The sequence below is a fragment of the Vipera berus genome (genome assembly GCF_964194415.1).
Source record: "Vipera berus genome assembly, chromosome: 7".
NCBI lineage: Eukaryota > Metazoa > Chordata > Lepidosauria > Squamata > Viperidae > Vipera > Vipera berus.
This window is the reverse complement of record NC_138209.1, coordinates 3,124,536-3,144,020: the sequence shown is the minus strand read 5'-3', so window position 1 is coordinate 3,144,020 and position 19,485 is coordinate 3,124,536. Positions and strand designations below refer to the sequence as shown.

Genomic DNA, 19,485 nt, shown 5'->3' with positions numbered 1-19,485 from the left:
AACCCCAACATGCTTTTTTTCAGCGGGCAACTGGACTTTCAGGTTTTTTTTGTTTGTTTGTTTGAAGGCGTCTCGCTTCTCATCCAAGGAGTTTCTTCTGCTCTGACTGGATGGTGGGGAAAATGGAAGGATTTATGCTCCTTGCAGATGGCTGGTTATTTGCCTTCTTTTAGAGCAGGGGTCTTCAAACGTGGCCCTTTGATGACTCGTGGACTTCAACTCCCAGAATTCCACAGCCAGCGAGCCTGGCTGAGGAATTCTGAGAGTTGAAGTCCACAAGTCATCAAAGATCCAAGTTTGAAGACCCCTGACATAGACCTTTAAAAGGAGTGGACTTTGACTCCCAGAATTCCTCAGCCAGCATGTCTGGCTGAGGCATCCTGGGAGTTGAAGTCCACGAGTCATCAAAGGGCCAAGTTTGAAGACCCCCTGATATAGACTTTAAGAGGAGTGGATTTCAACTCCCAGAATCCCTAAGCCAGCATGCCTGGCTGAGGAATTCTGGGAGTTGAAGTCCACAAGTCATCAAAGGGCCAGGTTTGAAGACCCCTGACCAAGGCCTTTAAGATCTGTGGACTTCAATTCCCAGAATTGCCCAGCCAGAATTGCTGGCTGAGGAATTCTGGGTGTTTGAAGTCCACAAGTCACAAAAGGGCCACGTTCGAAGACCCCTGTTTTAGAGAGCTGTGGAGGCCTTTCAGTAGAGTGGGAGGGATACGAGAGACACACACACACCCCTTCTCCTGTCTACAACACAGTCCTTTCAGCAGTTCCAAGATGGCTCTCCACCCACTTGCATCACTTCGGTGACCCCGAGGACACCAAGTGGCCTCAACGCCTCTCTGAAAGGATGCAAATGACCGGCTGTCTGCAAGGAGTATAAATTCGTTTCCCACCATCCAGTCAGAGCTGAAGAAGCTTCTTGGAGGAGAAGCGAAACGTCTTCAAAGGAAAACAGGAGAGTCCAGTTGCCTCCTAAGGAAAAAGCACCATTGGGATAACCATGATCTGGATTGACTGGGAACCTCCGTTGACATTTAGCCCAACTGGGGGGAAAATGGAAGAGACGGCAAAGGAACTTCTTCTGGCTTGGCTTGTCTCTCCGTTCTTTGAGTGGGAGATTTCTTCCAACTCTATATAAAAAGGCGAAATCAATTACAGGCAGTCCTCGGCTTAACGACCGCGATTGTGCCCCCATACTTCCGTTGGCAAGGGAGACATATTTGTTTACGACTTTTCTGGCCCCGGTCGTTTTAAGCGAATTCCCCTCAGTTGAGAAGTTAGCCAACCCGGTCGTTAAACGAGCCTGGCTTCCCCCACTGACTTTGCTTGTCGGAAGGCCGCCGAAGGGGATCGTGCGACTTTGGGACGCAGCAACGGACGTTAAGTATGAATCGGTTGCCAACCCTTTGAATTTCGATCACCTGATCCCGGGGAACGCTATAAAGGTCGCGAGTGCGAAACGCGGTGGTCAGTCGTAACTTTGAACAGTCACTAAACGAACTGTCGTAAGTCGGGGACTGCCCGTAATCTGTTTGGGAGACAGTGGAAGAGACGCCCAAGGGAGGTTTTTCTGACGTGGCTCTGCTTGAGTTCCTGTCCCTTGAACGGGAGATTCCTTCTGTTGATCAAAAGTCGGAAACCTGTTATGGGCAGTCCTCAACTTATGACCACCGTTGAGTCCAGCCGTTCTGTTATTAAGTGAGACAGTGGCGAAGCGAGTTTCGCCCCGTTTTATACCAGTTTTCTGGCCACAGTCATTAAAGGGAATCCCTCTGGTCGTTAAGCAAGTCACACAGTTGTTAAGCGAGACTGGCTTTCCCCCATTGACTCTGCTGGTTACAAGGTCGCAAAAGGGGATTGCGTTTCCCCCCCGCCGGGACACTGCGACCGTCATAACTACGAGTCGGTTGCCGAGCATCTGAATTTTGATTCCGTGACCACCGGGGCGTGGGGGATTCTTGCAAGCGAAACAGGATCCTAAGTCCCTTTTTCAGCGCCGTCGTGACTTTCAAACGGTCGTTAAGCGGACGGTCGCTAAGTCGGAGAGTCCCTGTAGATATGCAAATAGAGCTCAGGTAACATATGAAAATAAGGGACGTGGTGGCTCAGTGGGTTAGGACGCTGAGCTTGTCGATCAGAAGGTCGGCAGTTTGGCAGGTCGAATCCCGAGTGCCGCGTAGCAGAGTGAGCGCCTGTTACTCGTCCCAGCTTCTGCCAACCTAGCAGTTCGAAAGCACGTAAAAATGCAAGTAGAAAAATAGGGACCACTCCAGTGGGAAGGTAACAGCGTTCTGTGCGCCTTGGGCGTCTAGTCATGCCGGCCACATGACCACGGAGACGTCCTCGCTGGCTCTTCGGCTTTGAAACGGAGATGAGCACCGGCCCCTAGAGTCGGAAACGACTAGCACGCGTGTGCGGGGGAACCTTTACCTTTTTACTAACATATGAAAAAGAATTTCAGGGGCAGCATCAATGTTTTGTTTTTTGGGGGGGGGGTTGTTTGTTTTTTGGTGCCTCCTGTCCCGCTGTATATATTCCTGTGGACTGTTTTGAGTCCCTGCGGTGACAGGCGTCAATCTGGGCCTTTTTCCAAAATCAGATCGCCAGACAAGGGCAGCAGTCACTCAATCCTTCCTGCCGGGTGCTCAGTTCAAGAGGAGGAACAGATCCGTTTATCCCTGGGAGAATTAACGTCAGGCCCTCGTTTAATGCCATCCCAGTTTGTTTGCTTTAAATCAGGCGTGCCCAAACCGCAACCGCAGGGGCACTCGCGAACCTGAACAGCTAGTATTGTTCTCTCACAAGAGTGGGAGATGGTGAGTTCTAGTCCTGCCTTAGGAAGGAAAGCTGTCTGGGTGACCTTGGGCCAATCACCAGGAGACGGTGAGTTCTAGTCCTGCCTTAGGCAAGAAATCAGGGTGAGTGACTTTGGGCCAATCACCAGGAGACAGTGAGTTCTAGTCCTGCCTTAGGAAGGAAAGCTGGCTGGGTGACCTTGGGCCAATCACCAGGAGACGGTGAGTTCTAGTCCTGCCTTAGGCATGAAAGCTAGCTAGGTGACTTTGGGCCAATCACCAGGAGACAATGAGCCAGTTTGGTCTAGTGGCAAAGGCACCAGGCTAAAAACCTGGAGACAGTGAGTTCTAGTGCCACCTTATCCACAAAAGCCAGCTGGGTGACTTTGGGCCAATCACCAGGAGACAGTAAGTTCTAGTTCCGCCTTAGGCATGAAAGCCAGCTGGGTGACTTTGGGCCAATCACCAGGAGACAGAGTTCTAGTCCTGCCTCAAGAATGAAATGTGGCTGGTTAACATTGGGCCAATCATCCCGAGACGGTGAGTTCTAGTCCTGCCGTAGGTATGAAAGCCGGCTGGGTCACTTTGGGCCAACCACCAGGAGACGGTGAGTTCTAGTCCCATTTTAGGCACGAAAGTCAGCTAGGTGAGTTTTGGCCAGTCTTTTCCTCTCAGCCAGGTCCACCTCACAGGGATGTTGTCGTGGGGAAAATAACGTGGAGAAAGGTGTTTGGGATATGTTCCCCGCCTTGCCTTATTCGTGCAAATAAAGCGTGGGATAGAAATAAATAGGATAACAAAAATTTTTTTTTTAAAAAGGGAGGAAGCTTGCAATTTATACACATTGACTTTATTAGGCATTTTATATGCGGCCCAGGGCAATTCCTCTTTGCTCAGTGTAGCCCAGGTGAGCCAAAGGGCTGGGATAACCATGGTTTAAAGGAAAATCTACCTAATATCTTGATAGATTATTTCTCTCTCCCACCCCACCCCACCCCCTCAATGTCGTAAGCCAGAATTAAGGGTTTATTCATCCTTTTTTTCCCCCTCTGGAGCCTTCCTGTGTCTCATCTCCCACGCCATGCCAGCCTGTTGAAGCCTCCGAAGAGGCCGTAAAAAGTCTTTAGCCGTCATGGCTACGTTGACTAACCTCCTAATATGAGCTGGGCACCGTTTCCTCGAAAACAGCACACAGAAAGCAAACACTCCTTCCTCCTCCGGTGTAAAGGACAGTTATAAATTCCTGGGGATCCCTGAACAATCAATCTTAACTCGGCTGGGCCCAAAAAAGGTCAGGAAGGGAGTCATACTCCTTCCTTCCATAGCCTTGAGCTTTTCTCCCTTCCACTTTTGTTTCCTGGCAAAAAATAAAAATAAAAATAAAAGAGAGAGAGCGAGAGAGAGAGAGAGAGAGAGAGGCATTAGTTCTGAGGGTTTCTTCTTAACTAAGAAAACTACATTTGTTAGCTTCACTGGGTACGCTGAGCTGGCATTGAAAGAAAGCTGGGGCTCCTTCAGATGCGCTGGGGAAAAAAAAGAATAAAAATGCATATATTCCTTCCCCAAACGAAACAGCACCATTAAATCTTAAGAGCCAGCCGAATCTCTGCCAGCAATTGAAGGGGCTTACGTGGCCAGGAACGAAATGAGAACGGATTTCGTTGTATGGCCTCCGGTGTATCCACGTAGAGTAGTTCGTTTCGTGACCGAACTTACAAGGACGCTGAAAGAAAAAAAAGGGGGTGGGGCTTACGGCTGTTTTTTTCACACTTAACAACCGTCGGCGGTCACGCGATCAAAATTCTAACGCTTGGCAACTGGCGTGCGTTTACGACGGTTTGCGGTGTCCCGGGGTCACGCCATGCCCTTTTGCCACCCTCGGACGAGCCAAGTCAAGCGGGGAGAAGCCGGATCCACTTAACGGCGGCGTTAGCGCCATTGTCAACTGCAGCTGACTCCCTTAACGAGCGTGGCCAGAGAAATCGTCAGCTGGAGCAACGTACCTGTCCCGCTTGGCAGTAGAAAATTTTGGACTCCGTCACGGTCGTAAGTCGAGGACTACGTGTAGTGTATTTTCTTAGAAAATATGATTAACTATTAACTCAGAAAAGAGTTAACATAAAGGGCAGTTTGCCTCTTCCAGTCCAATTTTTTTTAATCCCAAAAGATGAAGGGAAGGATCTGACGACAACTGTGGGGTCCTTGGTGCTCTCTGAGCTGGGCTCTTTTCTTGCAGACGTTTCATGAGCCAACTAGGTAACATCATCAGAAGGAAGTAGGGTTTAAGAGGAAGAGGGGAGGAGGAGGAGAACTGTGGGGTCCTTGGTGCTCTCTGAGCTTGGTGGTTTTCTTGCAGACGTTTCATCACCCAACTAGGGAACATCATCAGTGCTAGAAGGGAGGGGGGTTTGCAGAGGAGGAGGAGGAGGAGAAGGAGGAGGAGTAAGAGGACTGTGGGGTCCTTGGTGGTTTCTGAGCTTAGATGTTTCCTTGCAGACGTTTCATGACCCAACTAGGTAATATCATCAGTGCTAGAAGGGAGGAAGAGGAGGAGGAGGAGGAGGAGGAGGAGGAGGAGGAGGAGGAGGAGGACTGTGGGGTCCTTGGTGGTTTCTGAGCTTAGATGTTTCCTTGCAGACGTTTCATGACCCTACTAGGTAATATCAGTAATAGAAGGGAGGAGGAGGAGGAGGAGGAGGAGGAGGAGGAGGAGGAGGAGGAGGAGGAGGAGGAGGAGGACAACTGTGGGGTCCTTGGTGCTCTCTGAGCTGGGTGGTTTTCTTGCAAGCGTTTCATGACCCAGCTAGGGAACATCAGTGCAAGAAAGAAGTGCTAGAAACAAACCCCCAGTCTTTTCTGATGTTATTCCTTAATTGGGTCATGGAATGTTGCAAGGAAATCGCCAAGCTCAGAGGGCACCAAGGACCCCACAGTCCTCCTCCTCCTCCTCCTGCTGATACGTTCCTGATTACTCTACCGTTACTACACCAGAGAAGTTGGGTAATGAAACGTCTGCAAATAATCAAGCAAGCTCGGGGACTGCCAAGGACTCCTCATTTCAATCCTGTGCTACAAATATTCCCCTTTATTGCTATTTATATTCGCGGTATAAACAACCACCCTTTTAGAATAACTACCTTGCTTTCCGAATTATCACTGAAATTTCTGTGGGAAGAACCAAACTTCTAACTAGGGCCCGAGTGCCGCTCGAATGCTTTTGAAACAAACTTTTTTCGTTTTCTTCCATCCTAGCTTGCGATCGTTGGTCTGTGCTTCCTCTGCCTGATCTCCCCCACGACATCAACCGGTTCGGACACTCGGCTGTGCTAAGGAACAAGTAAGGAAGCGGAGTATCTTGCGTTTGGGTGGAAAGTGGTAGTGTTGTTAGCTGCGAAGTCGTGTCCGACCCATCGTGACCCCATGGACAACGTTCCTCCAGGCCTTCCTGTCCTCCACCATCTTCTGGAGTCCATTTAAGCTCGCGCCTACTGCTTCAGTGACTCCATCCAGCCACCTCATTCTCTGTCGTCCCCTTCTTCTCTTGCCCTCAATCTTTCCCAGCATTAGGCTCTTCTCCAGTGAGTCCTTCCTTCTCATTAGATGGCCAAAGTATTTGAGTTTTAGCTTCAGGATCTGGCCTTCTAAAGAGCAGTCAGGGTGGATCTCCTCTAGGACTGACCGGTTCGATCGCCTTGCAGCCCAAGGGACTCGCAGGAGTCTTCTCCAGCACCAGAGTTCAAAGGCCTCAATTCTTTGGCGCTCAGCCTTTCTTATGGTCCAACTTTCACAGCCACACGTTGCAACTGGGAAGACTGTAGCCTTGACTATACGCACTTTTGTTGGCAGGGTGATGTCTCTGCTTTAAAGCAGTAGTAGTAGAGGGGGAAAAAGGAGCCGGGGGGGCGGCGGTGTTGTAGGTTCCCAAAGAACCTTTTGGGTCTTTTTTAATTAGCTTATCGACATGTAAAAATTAAAAATGCAAAGAGAAACGAATAGGGGGAAGAAGAAAAACGTTTAATTCTCTCTCTTTTTTTGTGTGCAGGAGAATTAAGCTCGTAACATACCACCTCACCTTTTTTTTGCTTTTTGCATAACAATACACACACAGAGTCCTTTCTGTGATAACAAGCCTATTTAACCAGCAAAACTCCAGATCAATTTTTTTTCTAGCTCAAGCACCCAAGTCCAGAAGCAGTTTCTAAGTAGAAAGGAACTTAATTGTGTTCTTTTTTTTCTATCTTTCTTTCTTTTTAAATCGGAGCAGTCAATTAAGCCCTCTCTGCCGATGCCCTCAGCTTTTGAAGCTGTTTCGTCCATTATGGGAATCCAGGGATTTGATTCCGTTTTTTGTCCAATGGATTATTCTTGCTGCTGTCATGCCTGAAGAACCAACCACTTTAAGAACTCCAAAATGTCAGTGAAACATATCTTGTTTAAGATATTTTCCCGGGACATTATACAGCCGCTGAAGTGCCAGTCACTAACAGAATAACAGAATTGGAAGGGACCTTGGAGGTCGTCTAGTCCACACACCCCAGCTCAAGCAGGAGACCCTAGACCATTTTAGACAATGGCCATCCAATCTCTTCTTAAAAGACTCCAGTGATGGGGCACCCACAACCTCTGGTGGCAAGCTGTTCCACTGGTTAATTGTTCTCACTGTCAGAAAAATTTCTCCTTAGTTCTAGGTTGCTTCTCTCCTTGGTTAGTTTCCATCCGTTGCTTCTTGTCCTGCCTTCAGGGGCTTTGGAGAAGAGCTTGACTCCCTCTTCTTTGGGGCAGCCCCTGAGATATTGGAATACTGCTATCATGTCACCCCTCGTCCTTCTCTTCATTAAACTAGACATTCCCAATTCCTGCAACCGTTTCTTATATGTTTTAGCTTCCAGTCCTTTAATCACCTTTATTGCTGTTCTCTGCCGTCTTTCTAGAGTCACAACATCTTTTTTATTTCCGCATGCTAATAAGCTGCACAGGGTAATTGTGGGAACACAACTTTTTACAAGTTTTGAAACCTGATGATTTAGCTCACGGAGTCCTCCACCCGCCCTCCTCGCTTTGAACGACAGATTCGCACTCCCTTTTTCCACCCCATTCGCTGGCTAATGGGCCTCCGATCGCGGCAAGACGGCTTAACCGCCTCCCCCCCCCCCGAAAGCCCCCATCTTAAATCATCTCTTGGGCAAAAGCCGTTTTGCGGTTCTGCCTTGCTGTTCCGAGCTGCCTTTCCTGAACTCGTCTTGTATCTCCCGCGTTCTGCTCGATTTCAGCCGAGCCCTCGCTTTGTCTGCAGCTTCATCCGTCACTTCAATCTCTCTCTCTCTCTCTCTCTCTCTCTCTCTCTCTCTCTCTCTCTCTCTCTCTCTCTCTCTTATCTCTCTCTCTCTCTCTCTCTCTCTCTCTCTGTATCTCTCTCTCTCTCTCTCTATATATATATATGTATATATATGTATATATATGTATACACACACACACACACACACACACACATCCCACCGAAGCTGTTTTGACACTTACTTAGATTTGGCTCCCCTTGAAAGGTTTCTGTTCTGCACTCCGCTCGTAATTCTGCATGTCAAAAGTTTTTTTTAAAAAAGGGAAAAAATTAAATCCAGGGCGGAATGTTTAACAGTTTTTAGATTTGTTTGGTTTAGATCAGACAAGGATACGTTGGAGAATGAATGGGTGATCAGAATCAATAGAATAAATGAGGTAAGGGTGGGATACCTGGGAAAAACACTTCAGCAGAATAACTGAATTGGAAGGGACCTTAGAGGTCATCTAGTCCGACCCCCTGCTTGAGCAGGACACCCTATGCAATCCCAGAAAAGTGGCCGTCCGGTCTTTTCTTGAAAATATCCAGCGTTGGAGCATTCACAACATCTGGAGGCAGGTAGTTCCACTGGTTAATTGTTCTCACCGTCAGGAAATTTCTCCTTAGTTCTAGGTTGCTTCTCTATAGAATGGAATGGAATAGAAATAGGAATAATAGGAATAGAATAGAATAGAATAGAATAGAATAGAATAGAATAGAATAGATATTAGATATTGGATCTAGAATAGAATAGAATTAATAGAATAGAATAGGTTAGAATAGAATAGAATAGGTTAGATCTCGGAGTTCTGGTGGACGATCCCTTAAATAGGAGCCAGCCGTGTGCTGTAGCTGCCAAAAAAGCCAACACAATCCTAGGCTGCATTAACAGAGGGATAGAATCAAGATCAGGTGAAGTCTTAATACCACTTTACAATGCCTTGGTAAGGCCACACTTGGAATACTGCATCCAGTTTTGGCCACCACGATGTAAAAAAGATGTTGAGACTCTGGAAAGAGTGCAGAGAAGAGCAACAAAGATGATTGGGGGACTGGAGACTAAAACATATAAGGAACGGTTGCTGGAATTGGGGATGTCCAATTTAATGAAGAGAAGGACGAGGGGGGACATGATAGCAGTCTTCCAATCTCTCAGGGGCTGCCCCAAAGAAGAGGGAGTCAAGCTGTTCTCCAAAGCACCTCAAGGCAGGACAAGAAGCAACGGATGGAAACTAGTCAAGGAGAGGAGCGACCTAGAACTAAGGAGAAACTTCCTGACAGTGAGAACAATTAACCAGTGGAACAGCTTGCCACCAGAAGTGGTGAATGCTCCATGACTGAAGGCTTTTAAGAAGAGACTGGACAGTCATTTGTCCGAAATGGTGCAGGGTTTCCTGCCTGAGCAGGGGGTTGGACTAGATGACCCCGAAGGTCCCGTCCAACTTTATTATTATTATTAGATATTGGATCTAAAATAGAATAGAATAGAATTAATAGAATAGAACAGGATAGGATAGAATAGATATTGGATCTAGAATAGAATAGAATAGAACAGAATTAATAGAATGGAATGGAATGGAATGGAATGGAATGGAATAATATGATAGAACAGGATAGAATTTAGAATAGAATTTAGAATAGAATTTAGAATAGAATACAATTTAGAACAGAAGAGAAGTAAGAGAAGAAAAGAAAAGAGAAAAGAATAACAAGCAGGAGATAACTCGTTTGCCCACTCTGAAGAGCATCGATCGGTCTGGTCCAAGGGACTTACACAATATGCCCTAAAGTCACTCTTGACCGCTTCCTAGCATTCCTGGCTCGCCTGAGAGCCACGGATTAATCCCGTCCATTCTCTTTCTTTCTTTTTTCCCCCATTAGCACCATGTACCTCTTCGGAGGCTTCAACAGCTTGCTTTTGAGCGACCTCGTAAAATATACACCCGAAAGCTGTGAAGCGTACCTCACTAAGGTCTCCTGCTTGAAGGCGGGACCTGGAGTCCGATGTGTCTGGAACGCCTCGCTTTCCCAGTGCGTCCCTTGGAAAGCGGGCCCTACACAGCAAGAACACAAAACGAATGAAGAGTGTCCCTCTTGGCTGGGTATGTATGAAACATTGGTTTTTATCCACACTGTCTGCGTGGCCAGACCCATGGACTTCAACTCCCAGAATTCCCCAGCTAGCATGTTTTGGTCACCACGATGTAAAAAAGGCGTTGAGACTCTAGAAAGAGTGCAGAGAAGAACCACAAAGATGATCAGGGGACTGGAGGCTAAAAGATATAAGGAACGGTTGCTGGAATTGGGTATGTCTTGTTTAATGAAGAGAAGGGCGAGGGGGGACAGGATAGCAGCCTTCCAGTATCTCAGGGGCTGCCCCAAAGAAGAGGGAGTCAAGCTCTTCTCCAAAGCACCAGAAGGCAGGACAAGAAGCAACAGATGGAAACTGATCAAGGAGAGAAGCAACCTAGAACTAAGGAGAAACTTCCTGACAGTGAGGACAATTAACCAGTGGAACAACCCGCCTCCAGACGTGGTGAATGCTCCAACACTGGAAGTTTTTAAGAAGAGACTGGCCAGCCATTTGTCTGAAATGGTAGGCTGCTTGATCGGGGGTGGGGGGGTGGACTAGAATACCTCCAAGATCACTTCAAACTCTGTTATTTTGTATTCTGTAAAAGTTCAGAAGAGAAGGACTTTCAATATTTGAGGGGCTGCCCCAAAGAAGAAGGAGTCAAGCTATTCTGCAAAGCCCCAGAAGGCAGGACAAGGAGCAGTGGATGGAATCTAATCAAGGAGAGAAGCAACCTAGGAGGAACTTCCTAACAGTGAGGAGAATTAACCAGTGGAACAGCCAGCCTCCAGAAGTCGTGAATACTCCCCAAACTGGAGGTTTTTAAAAAGAGACTGGACAGCCATTTGTCTGGAATGGTATAGGCCAGGGGTAGGCAACCATGGCTCTTTTATGACTCGTGGACTTCAACTCCCAGAATTCCTGAGCCAGCACGGCTCAGCTTGGAAACCTCTCCCTTTCCCCTCAGCGTGGATGGCTCAGGAATTCTGGGAGTTGAAGTCCACGAGTCATAAAGCAGCCTAGGCCTAGGCTAGGAGTAGGCAACCTTGGCTCTTTTATGACTCGTGGACTTCAACTCCCAGAATTCCTGAGCCAGCACGGCTCAGCTTGGAAACCTCTCCCTTTCCCCTCAGTGTGGCTGGCTCAGGAATTCTGGGAGTTGAAGTCCACGAGTCATAAAGCGGCCTAGGCCAGGGGCAGGCCACCTTGGCTCTTTTATGACTCGTGGACTTCAACTCCCAGAATTCCTGAGCCAGCACGGCTCAGCTCGGAAACCTCTCCCTTTCCCCTCAGCGTGGCTGGCTCAGGAATTCTGGGAGTTGAAGTCTATTGCCCTAATTCAGGGGTAGGCAACCTTGGCTCTTTTATGACTGGTGGACTTCAACTCCCAGAATTCCTGAGCCAGCACAGCTCAGCTTGGAAACCTCTCCCTTTCCCCTCAGCGTGGATGGCTCAGGAATTCTGGGAGTTGAAGTCCACGAGTCATAAAGCAGCCTAGGCCTAGGCTAGGAGTAGGCAACCTTGGCTCTTTCATGACTCGTGGACTTCAACTCCCAGAATTCCTGAGCCAGCACGGCTCAGCTCGGAAACCTCTCCCTTTCCCCTCAGCGTGGCTGGCTCAGGAATTCTGGGAGTTGAAGTCTATTGCCCTAATTCAGGGGTAGGCAACCTTGGCTCTTTTATGACTGGTGGACTTCAACTCCCAGAATTCCTGAGCCAGCACAGCTCAGCTTGGAAACCTCTCCCTTTCCCCTCAGTGTGGCTGGCTCAGGAATTCTGGGAGTTGAAGTCCACGAGTCATAAAGCGGCCTAGGCCAGGGGCAGGCCACCTTGGCTCTTTTATGACTGGTGGACTTCAACTCCCAGAATTCCTGAGTCAGCACGGCTCAGCTCGGAAACCTCTCCCTTTCCCCTCAGCGTGGCTGGCTCAGGAATTCTGGGAGTTGAAGTCCACAAGTCATGAAGGGGCCTAGGCCTAGGCCAGGGGCAGGCCACCTTGGCTCCTTCATGACTGGTGGACTTCAACTCCCAGAATTCCTGAGCCAGCACGGCTCAGCTCGGAAACCTCTCCCTTTCCCCTCAGCGTGGCTGGCTCAGGAATTCTGGGAGTTGAAGTCCACGAGTCATGAAGGGGCCCAGGTTGCCTACCGCTGGTATAGGATCTCCTGCATCAGCAGGGGGCTGGACTGGAAGACCTCTCAAGTCCCCTCCAGCTCTGTTATTCCGTTATTCAAAGCCTCCAGAGATAGAGCAGCCACCGTCTTCGTAAGCAGACTGACCCTCTTTTGGAGCCATCTTGTTGCCAGGAGGTTTTCCTGAGAAGTCATCTGCGGCCGTGGCCTCCTTGGGGCAGGTGAAAGGAGCCGGGGATCAATCCCGGAGGGCGGGATGGTGATGGCTCTTCTCTTCTCTTCCCCAGCTGTGGACCAGGAGAAATGCGACCAGATCACCGACTGCTACAGCTGCACAGCCAACACCAACTGGTGCCACTGGTGCACGGAGCAGTGCCTGTCCAAGAACAGCAACTGCTCGGAAGACCAGGTGAGCCTTGGGCCGGTCTGGAAAGGCTCCTCGGCCCTTCTTGGCGCGGCCTTGGTTGGGGAGAGGCTGATTTGGAGGGAGGGAGGGAGGGAGGAAGAAAAAAGGAAGGAGAGGGAGGAAGGAAGGAAGGAAAATGGAAGGAAGGGGAGGGAGGAAGGAAGGATGGAGGGAAGGAAGGAAGGAAGGAAAAGAGGAAGAAGGGATGGAGGGAAGGAAGGAAGGAAGAAATAAGGAAGGAGAGGGAGGGAGGAAGGAAGGAAAATGGAGGAAGGAAGAAAAAGGAAGGAATGAAGGAAAAAAGGGGAGAGGGAGGGAGGGAGGAAGGAAGGATGGAGGGAGGGAGGGAAGGAAGGACGGAGGAAAGGAAGGAAGGAGGAAGGAAAAGAGGGAGGAAGGAAGGAAGGAAGAAAAGGAGAGATAGGAAGGAAGGAAGGAAAATGGAGGAAGGAAGGAAGGAAGGAAGGGGAGGGAGGGAGGGAGGAAGGATGGAGGGAAGGAAGGAAGGAAAAGAGGAAGAAGAGGGAAGGAGGGAAGGAGGAAGGAAGAAAGGAAGAAAGGAAGGAGAGGGAGGAAGGAAAAGGGAGGAGGCAGGCAGGAAGGAAGAAAAATGGAGGAAGGAAGGAAAAGGAAGGAAGGGCAGGGAGGAAGGAAGGAGGGAGGGAAGGAAGGAGGGAGGAAAAGAGGGAAGGAGGGAGGAAGAAAAAGGAAGGAAGGGAGGAAAAAAGGGAAGGAGAGGGAGGGAGGAAGGAAGGAGGGAGGGAGGGAAGAAGAAAAAGGAAGGGAGGGAGGGAAGGAAGGAGCGAGGAAAGGAAGGAAAGAAGGAAGAAAGCAAGGAAAGAAAAAGGAGTTACAAAAGATGGGAGAAGGAGAGGAAGGAAGAGTGCAGACCGAATCAATCACATTTGACCAAAAGAAAGCTTTCTTTCTTTCTTTCTTTCTTTCTTTCTTTCTTTCTTTCTTTCTTTCTTTCTTTCTTTCTTTCTTTCTTTCTTTCTTTCTTTCTTTCTTTCTTTCTTTCTTTCTTTCTTTCTTTCTTTCTTTCTTTCTTTCTTTCTTTCTTTCTTTCTTTCTTTCTTTCTTTCTTTCTTTCTTTCTTTTCTCTCCCATAGACCCCCATCGCCTCCTTTGAAAACTGCCCCAAGGACCACCCGGCCTTCTACTGCAACAAAAAGACGAGTTGCAAGAGCTGCAGCCTGGATCAGAACTGCCAGTGGGAAGCCCGGAACCAAGAGTGCATCGCTCTGCCCGGTAGGACTCCCCCCCCGCCCTCCCCCGGCCCTCCCCCCCCATGCCGCCCCCCCACCCTCCCCCCAAGGATTGAAAAAGGAACAACAATTTGGGTTCCGGCCCCCTTCTCACAAGTAGTCCTTGGCTTATGGGCGCCACTGAGCTCAGAATTCCTGTCGCTAAGCAAGACAGTGGTTAAGTCAGCGTCGCCCCATTTGACGACCTTTCTCGCCATACTCGCTAAGCGAATCCCTGCTTTCGATAAGTTAGGAACACGGTCGTTAAGCGAATCCAGCTTCCCCCTTTTGCTTGTCGGAAGGTCGCAAAAGAGGATCGTCACACGACCCACCCACCCCGGGACACTGCGACCGACATAAACGCGAGTCAGTTCCCCAAGCCGCTGAATTTTGATCCTGTGACCGCAGGGATGCTGCGACGGTCGTTAAGTGTAAAAAAACGGTCCTAAGTCACTTTCCCCCCTCAAGTGACGTAATTTCAAATGGTCACTAAATGAATTGTTATAAGTCGAGGACCTCCCGGGGGGGGGGGATAGCTATCTGAATTCTCACCCATTTCACTGAGAATCTTTTCAGCCCCACATAACAAGGTTGCGTCTTTCTTTCTCCCTCACAATCCATCCTCCCTTGTGGTTTTTGTGTGACATGCACAAACGTTTCGATTTAGCTTTCTTGGTTTTTATTTATTTGTCATCATCACGTTTGTTTATTTATTCATTTATTCACTCATTCATTCATTCATTTATTTGTCGTTAAATTCATTTGCCGCCTGTCTCGCCCGTGTGGCTCCTGTAGGCTGCTTACAACAATAAATCGATTTAAAAAAAAGAGAGTTGTGAACCAAACAGAAGTTAAATAATACAGCAAGAAAAAAAACAACGAACAGTTTGTTTAAAAAAAAATTGGTTTTGTTTTTGCTTTAAGAGAAACGTTAAAAGCGTTGGGATGGCTTGCGTGGGGAATTCTGGGAGTTGAAGTCCACAAGTCATAAATGGGCCACGTTTGAAGACCCCCGATGTAGACTTTAAGAGGAGTGGACTTCAACTCCCAGAATCCCTAAGCCAGCATGCCTGGCTGAGGAATTCTGGGAGTTGAAGTCCACAAGTCATAAATGGGCCACGTTTGAAGACCCCTGATGTAGACTTTAAGAGGAGTGGACTTCAACTCCCAGAATCCCTAAGCCAGCATGCCTGGCTGAGGAATTCTGGGAGTTGAAGTCCACAAGTCATCAAAGGGCCAAGGTGGAAGACCCCTGACCAAGGCCTTTAAGATCTGTGGACTTCAATTCCCAGAATTGCCCAGCCAGAATTTGCTGGCTGAGGAATTCTGGGCGTTTGAAGTCCACAAATCTTTAAAGTTGGCAAGTTTGAAGCCCCCTGTTTTTATATACATGATTTTTTGATTTATTATTTTTTTTTTGAAGAAAACATCTGTGGGGCCACGTGGCACCTGGTGGGCAACTCCTGCCTGAGGCTCACCAACACAAAAGACAGCTACGACAACGCCAAGCTGGCCTGCCGGAGCCACAACGCGGCTCTGGCTTCCCTCACCACGCCAAAGAAGGTGGAATTCCTTCTGAAGGAGCTGCAGAAGACCCAGTCCACAGTGAGTGATCTGTGGCCCCCTTTCCGCTGGGGAGGGGGCAGTCCTGGATTTTATTTTATTTTATTTTATTTCAATATATTTTTTATTTTCTTATTTTAATTCCATTTAAATGCCCGTTGGGTTGGGCGGGTGGGACCTGGTGGAAACGCAGCGTACCTCTGCGTGAAGACCTGAACCCGTCTCACTCGGTGGGATCCTCCACGCTGTCTTGAGCTTGGCTTGTTGGCGTGCCAGAGAGGTCTACGGGTGCCGACCCGCTCGTGGTTGTCCCTCCCAACGCTGATGAAGTTAACCGAGTTGGGTCGTCAAACGTCCGCCAGTCAACCCCGAAGGTGCTTTTTTTTTTCCCAAGAGGCCCCTGGGCTTTTTTCTTTTTCCTTTGAAGAGGTTTCGCCCCTCATCCGAGAAGCTTCTTCCGTTCGGGCTGAAGGATTTCCCCCTCCTCCCCTTTTGGCATGCTAAGGACCAGGTGACTGCAAAGAGTATCAGTCCTTCCGTTCCCCGCTCTTCAGTCAGAGTGGGAGGAAGCTTCTGGGATGAGAAGCGAAACCTCTTCAAGGAAGAAGGAAGTCCGGTGGCCTCCCGGAAAAGCATCTTTGGGATAACTCTGACCTGGATGGCTGAGACGCTCCATAGAAAACAAGGGCAGTGACGGTTCAGAAAATTGATTTTTTCTCTCTCTCTCTCTCTCCCTCTCCTTCCTCCTTTCTCCTCCTCCTCCTTTCTCCTTCTCCTCGTCCTCTTTCTCTTTCCCTTTCTCCTTCTTCTTCTATTTTTCCTTCTCTTTCTTCTTCTCTTCCTCCTCCTCCTCCTTCTCCTCCTTCTCTTTTTCCCTTTCTCCTTCTATTTTTCCTTCTTCTTTTCTCCTTCTCCTTGCATTTCCTTTTCTCTTTCTCCTCCTCCTTCTTTCTCCTTCTCCTCGTCCTCTTTCTCTTTCTCTTTCCCTTTCTCCTTCTATTTTTTCCTCCTTCTCCTTGTATTTCTCTTTTTCTCTTTTTCTCTTTCTCCTCCTCTTCTCTCCTCTTTCTCCTTCTATTTTTTCCTTCTCCTTGTATTTCTCTCTTTCTCTTTCTTTCTCTTTCTCTTTCCCTTTCTCCTTCTTCTATTTTTTCCTCCTTCTTTTCTCCTTTTCCTTGTATTTCCCTTTCTCTTTCTCCTCCTTTCTCCTTCTTCTTTTCTTTCTCTTTCCCTTTCCCTTTGTCCTATTTTTCCCTTCTCCTTCTTCTTGTATTTCTTTCTCTCTTTCTCTTTCTCTTTCTCCTCCTCCTTTCTCCTTCTCTTTCTCTTTCCCTTTCTCCTTCTTCTATTTTTTCCTCCTTCTTTTCTCCTTCTCCTTGTATTTCCCTTTCTCTTTCTCTTTCTCCTCCTTTCTCCTTCTCCTTCTTTTCTTTCTCTTTCCCTTTCTCCTATTTTTCCCTTCTTCTCCTTCTTCTTGTATTTCTTTCTCTTTTTCTCTTTCTCTTTTTCTTTTTCTTTCTCTCTTTTTCCTCCTTTCTCTTCTCTTTCTCTTTCCCTTTCCCTTTCTCCTTCTTCTATTTTTTCCTTCTTCTCCTTCTTCTCCTTCTCCTCCTCCTCCTCCTCCTCCTCCTCCTCCTCCTCCTCCTCATTTCCCTTTCTCTTTCTCCTCCTCCTCCTTTCTTCTTCTTTTTCTCTTTTTCTCTCTCTCTCTCTTTCTCTTTCCCTCCCCCTCCCCCTCCCCCCAGCCCAAAGCCTTGACGCCCTGGGTGGGACTGCGGAAGATCAACGTCTCCTACTGGTGCTGGGAGGACATGTCCCCCTTTACCAACACTCTGCTCCGCTGGCTTCCGGGGGAGCCCACCGACATTGGCTTCTGCGGCTATCTGGCGGAGCCCAGCAGCCAAGGCCTGAAGGCCGCCACCTGCATCAACCTGGTCAACGGCAGCGTCTGCGAACGGCCAGGTAAGGGGGGCCGCCCAGCCTCACGCCTCTGGCCCAGCGCACACACCTGGAGCCAGCTTTGTGGAGGCTGTGTAGAGCTACACACACACACACACACACCCCGAGTCCAGAGGAGAACTCCCTTTTATTTATTAATTAAATGACTTTGTCCCTCTTTCCCCTTCTCACTTTCTGAAGCCAGCTTACAGCATTAAAAAAAAAAAAAACCTTGAAATTGTGAATCCGGGCCACGGTTGTTGTCCCAAAAGGTGCTTGTTCGGAAGGCAACTGGGCTTTCTGGGTTTCAGTTCCTGGAAGAGGTTTCCCTTCTCTCATCCGAGAAGCTTCTTCGGTTCTGGCCGAAGGGATTCCTCGTCCTAACGACCTGGTGACTGTAAAGAACGCAAATCCTTCTATTCCCCGCCATTCGATCAGAACCGAAGAAGCTTCTTGGACGAGAAGGGAAATGTCTTCAAGGGAAAAAAAGAAAAAGAAAGTCCAGTAGCCTTTCGGCGAGGGGGTGGGGGAACACCTTTGCAACGTTAAAATCGTGACCTCTCCTTGATTCGTTTCCAGCCCTTGCTTCTTGTCCTGCCTTCAGGGACCTTGGAGAATAGGTTGACCCCTTCCCTCCCCCCCCCCCCACACACACTCTTCTTTATATATTTTATTAGAATTTTTTTTTAATTAAAGAGTTTTACAAAAACAAAATTTTACAATATATCCCCAAATCCCTCCCACCCCAAACCCACCCACTTCCCCCCCCCCCAATTCCCAGAGCTAAATACAGGATTATAGTTACAATAGTCATATTCTAAATAAAAATTATGCATAATATACAATTAACCAAATTCATAATGCACTTTAACTCTCTTTTAACCTAACTACAAACAACGTAGCAATAACAATATCCCACTAAAATCTACTCATAAGCTAAATGGTACTTTTTAGTCCCATATTTGTTCTGAATATAATTTATCCATCTCCTCCAAACTGAAATATATCTTTCCTGTGAGTGATCCTTCAGATAAGCAGAAATCTTAGACATTTCTGCAAGATTCGACCCCTTCCCCCCCCCACACACACACTCTTCTTTATATATTTTATTAGAATTTTTTTTTCTTTAACATAACATAGATCGTTGTAAAACAGAATGTTGTCTGGGTGACATTTATAAAACAATCTTCAAGAATTAATTTCTGTCAATTCCATCTGTCAATTTCATTTGACTTCCCCTATCTCCAACGAATCACTCTTTGCGAGACATTAAATTGAAACAGTTTTGTTTAACAACAGTTAAATGTAAAGTTTCAATAATCTTATAAATCATTTTAGTTGCCTTGTCATAGGTCCTGGCACTATATTTATTTCAGCTCCCACCCAAAAAAAGAATATTTACAAATAATCTTTTTTTTTTAACACTGGACTGTATTTTCGTTAGTGAATTTCATTTCCCCCCCCTCCCTTCATGCAAACCCTCTCATACTTTATATTTCCCAGTCAATAAGTAAATGTAAAAAGGAGAGAGAAACAAAGGCAATAAAGAACAAGAACAACTTATTTCTCCCTTAACGTTCTAAATATTTTTTACAAATAACAATCAATTCCACATTCAACTATATTATTAACATTTATGAATTGCTTCTTGTCCTGCCTTCAGGGGCCTTGGAGAATAGGTTGACCCCTTCCCCCCCCACCCCCCACTCTTCTTTGTGGCAGCCCCTCAAATATTGAAAGACTGCTGTCATGTCCACCCCTGGTCCTCCAGATCTGGCTCTTGCACGGTGTTTGGGTGCTAATGGCTGCGTTCCCTAAGGCTTTAACGCATGATGCTGGATTCTTAAAATGTAGAACACAGCACAGTAGAGTTGGAAGGGACCCTGGAGGTCATCTAGTCCAACCCCTTGCTCAAGCAAGAGACCCTACTCCAGGGGTAGGCAACCTCGGCTCTTTTTAGGACTCATGGACTTCAACTCCCAGAATTCCTGAGCCAGCCATGCTGAGGGGAAA

General features: G+C 47.7%; 1 protein-coding gene across 1 annotated transcript in view; it reads left to right on the top strand.

The window, feature by feature from the left end:
• The window catches only part of ATRN (attractin), a 118,313-nt gene that overhangs the window by 73,120 nt on the left and 25,708 nt on the right, over nucleotides 1-19,485 (top strand). Inside the window, exons 11-16 of the mRNA XM_081332172.1 lie at nucleotides 6,051-6,135; nucleotides 9,994-10,214; nucleotides 12,606-12,727; nucleotides 13,837-13,975; nucleotides 15,395-15,576; nucleotides 17,280-17,496. Of these exons, the coding sequence (XP_081188298.1) occupies nucleotides 6,051-6,135; nucleotides 9,994-10,214; nucleotides 12,606-12,727; nucleotides 13,837-13,975; nucleotides 15,395-15,576; nucleotides 17,280-17,496 (966 nt within the window). The remainder of the gene's footprint in view (nucleotides 1-6,050; nucleotides 6,136-9,993; nucleotides 10,215-12,605; nucleotides 12,728-13,836; nucleotides 13,976-15,394; nucleotides 15,577-17,279; nucleotides 17,497-19,485) is intronic.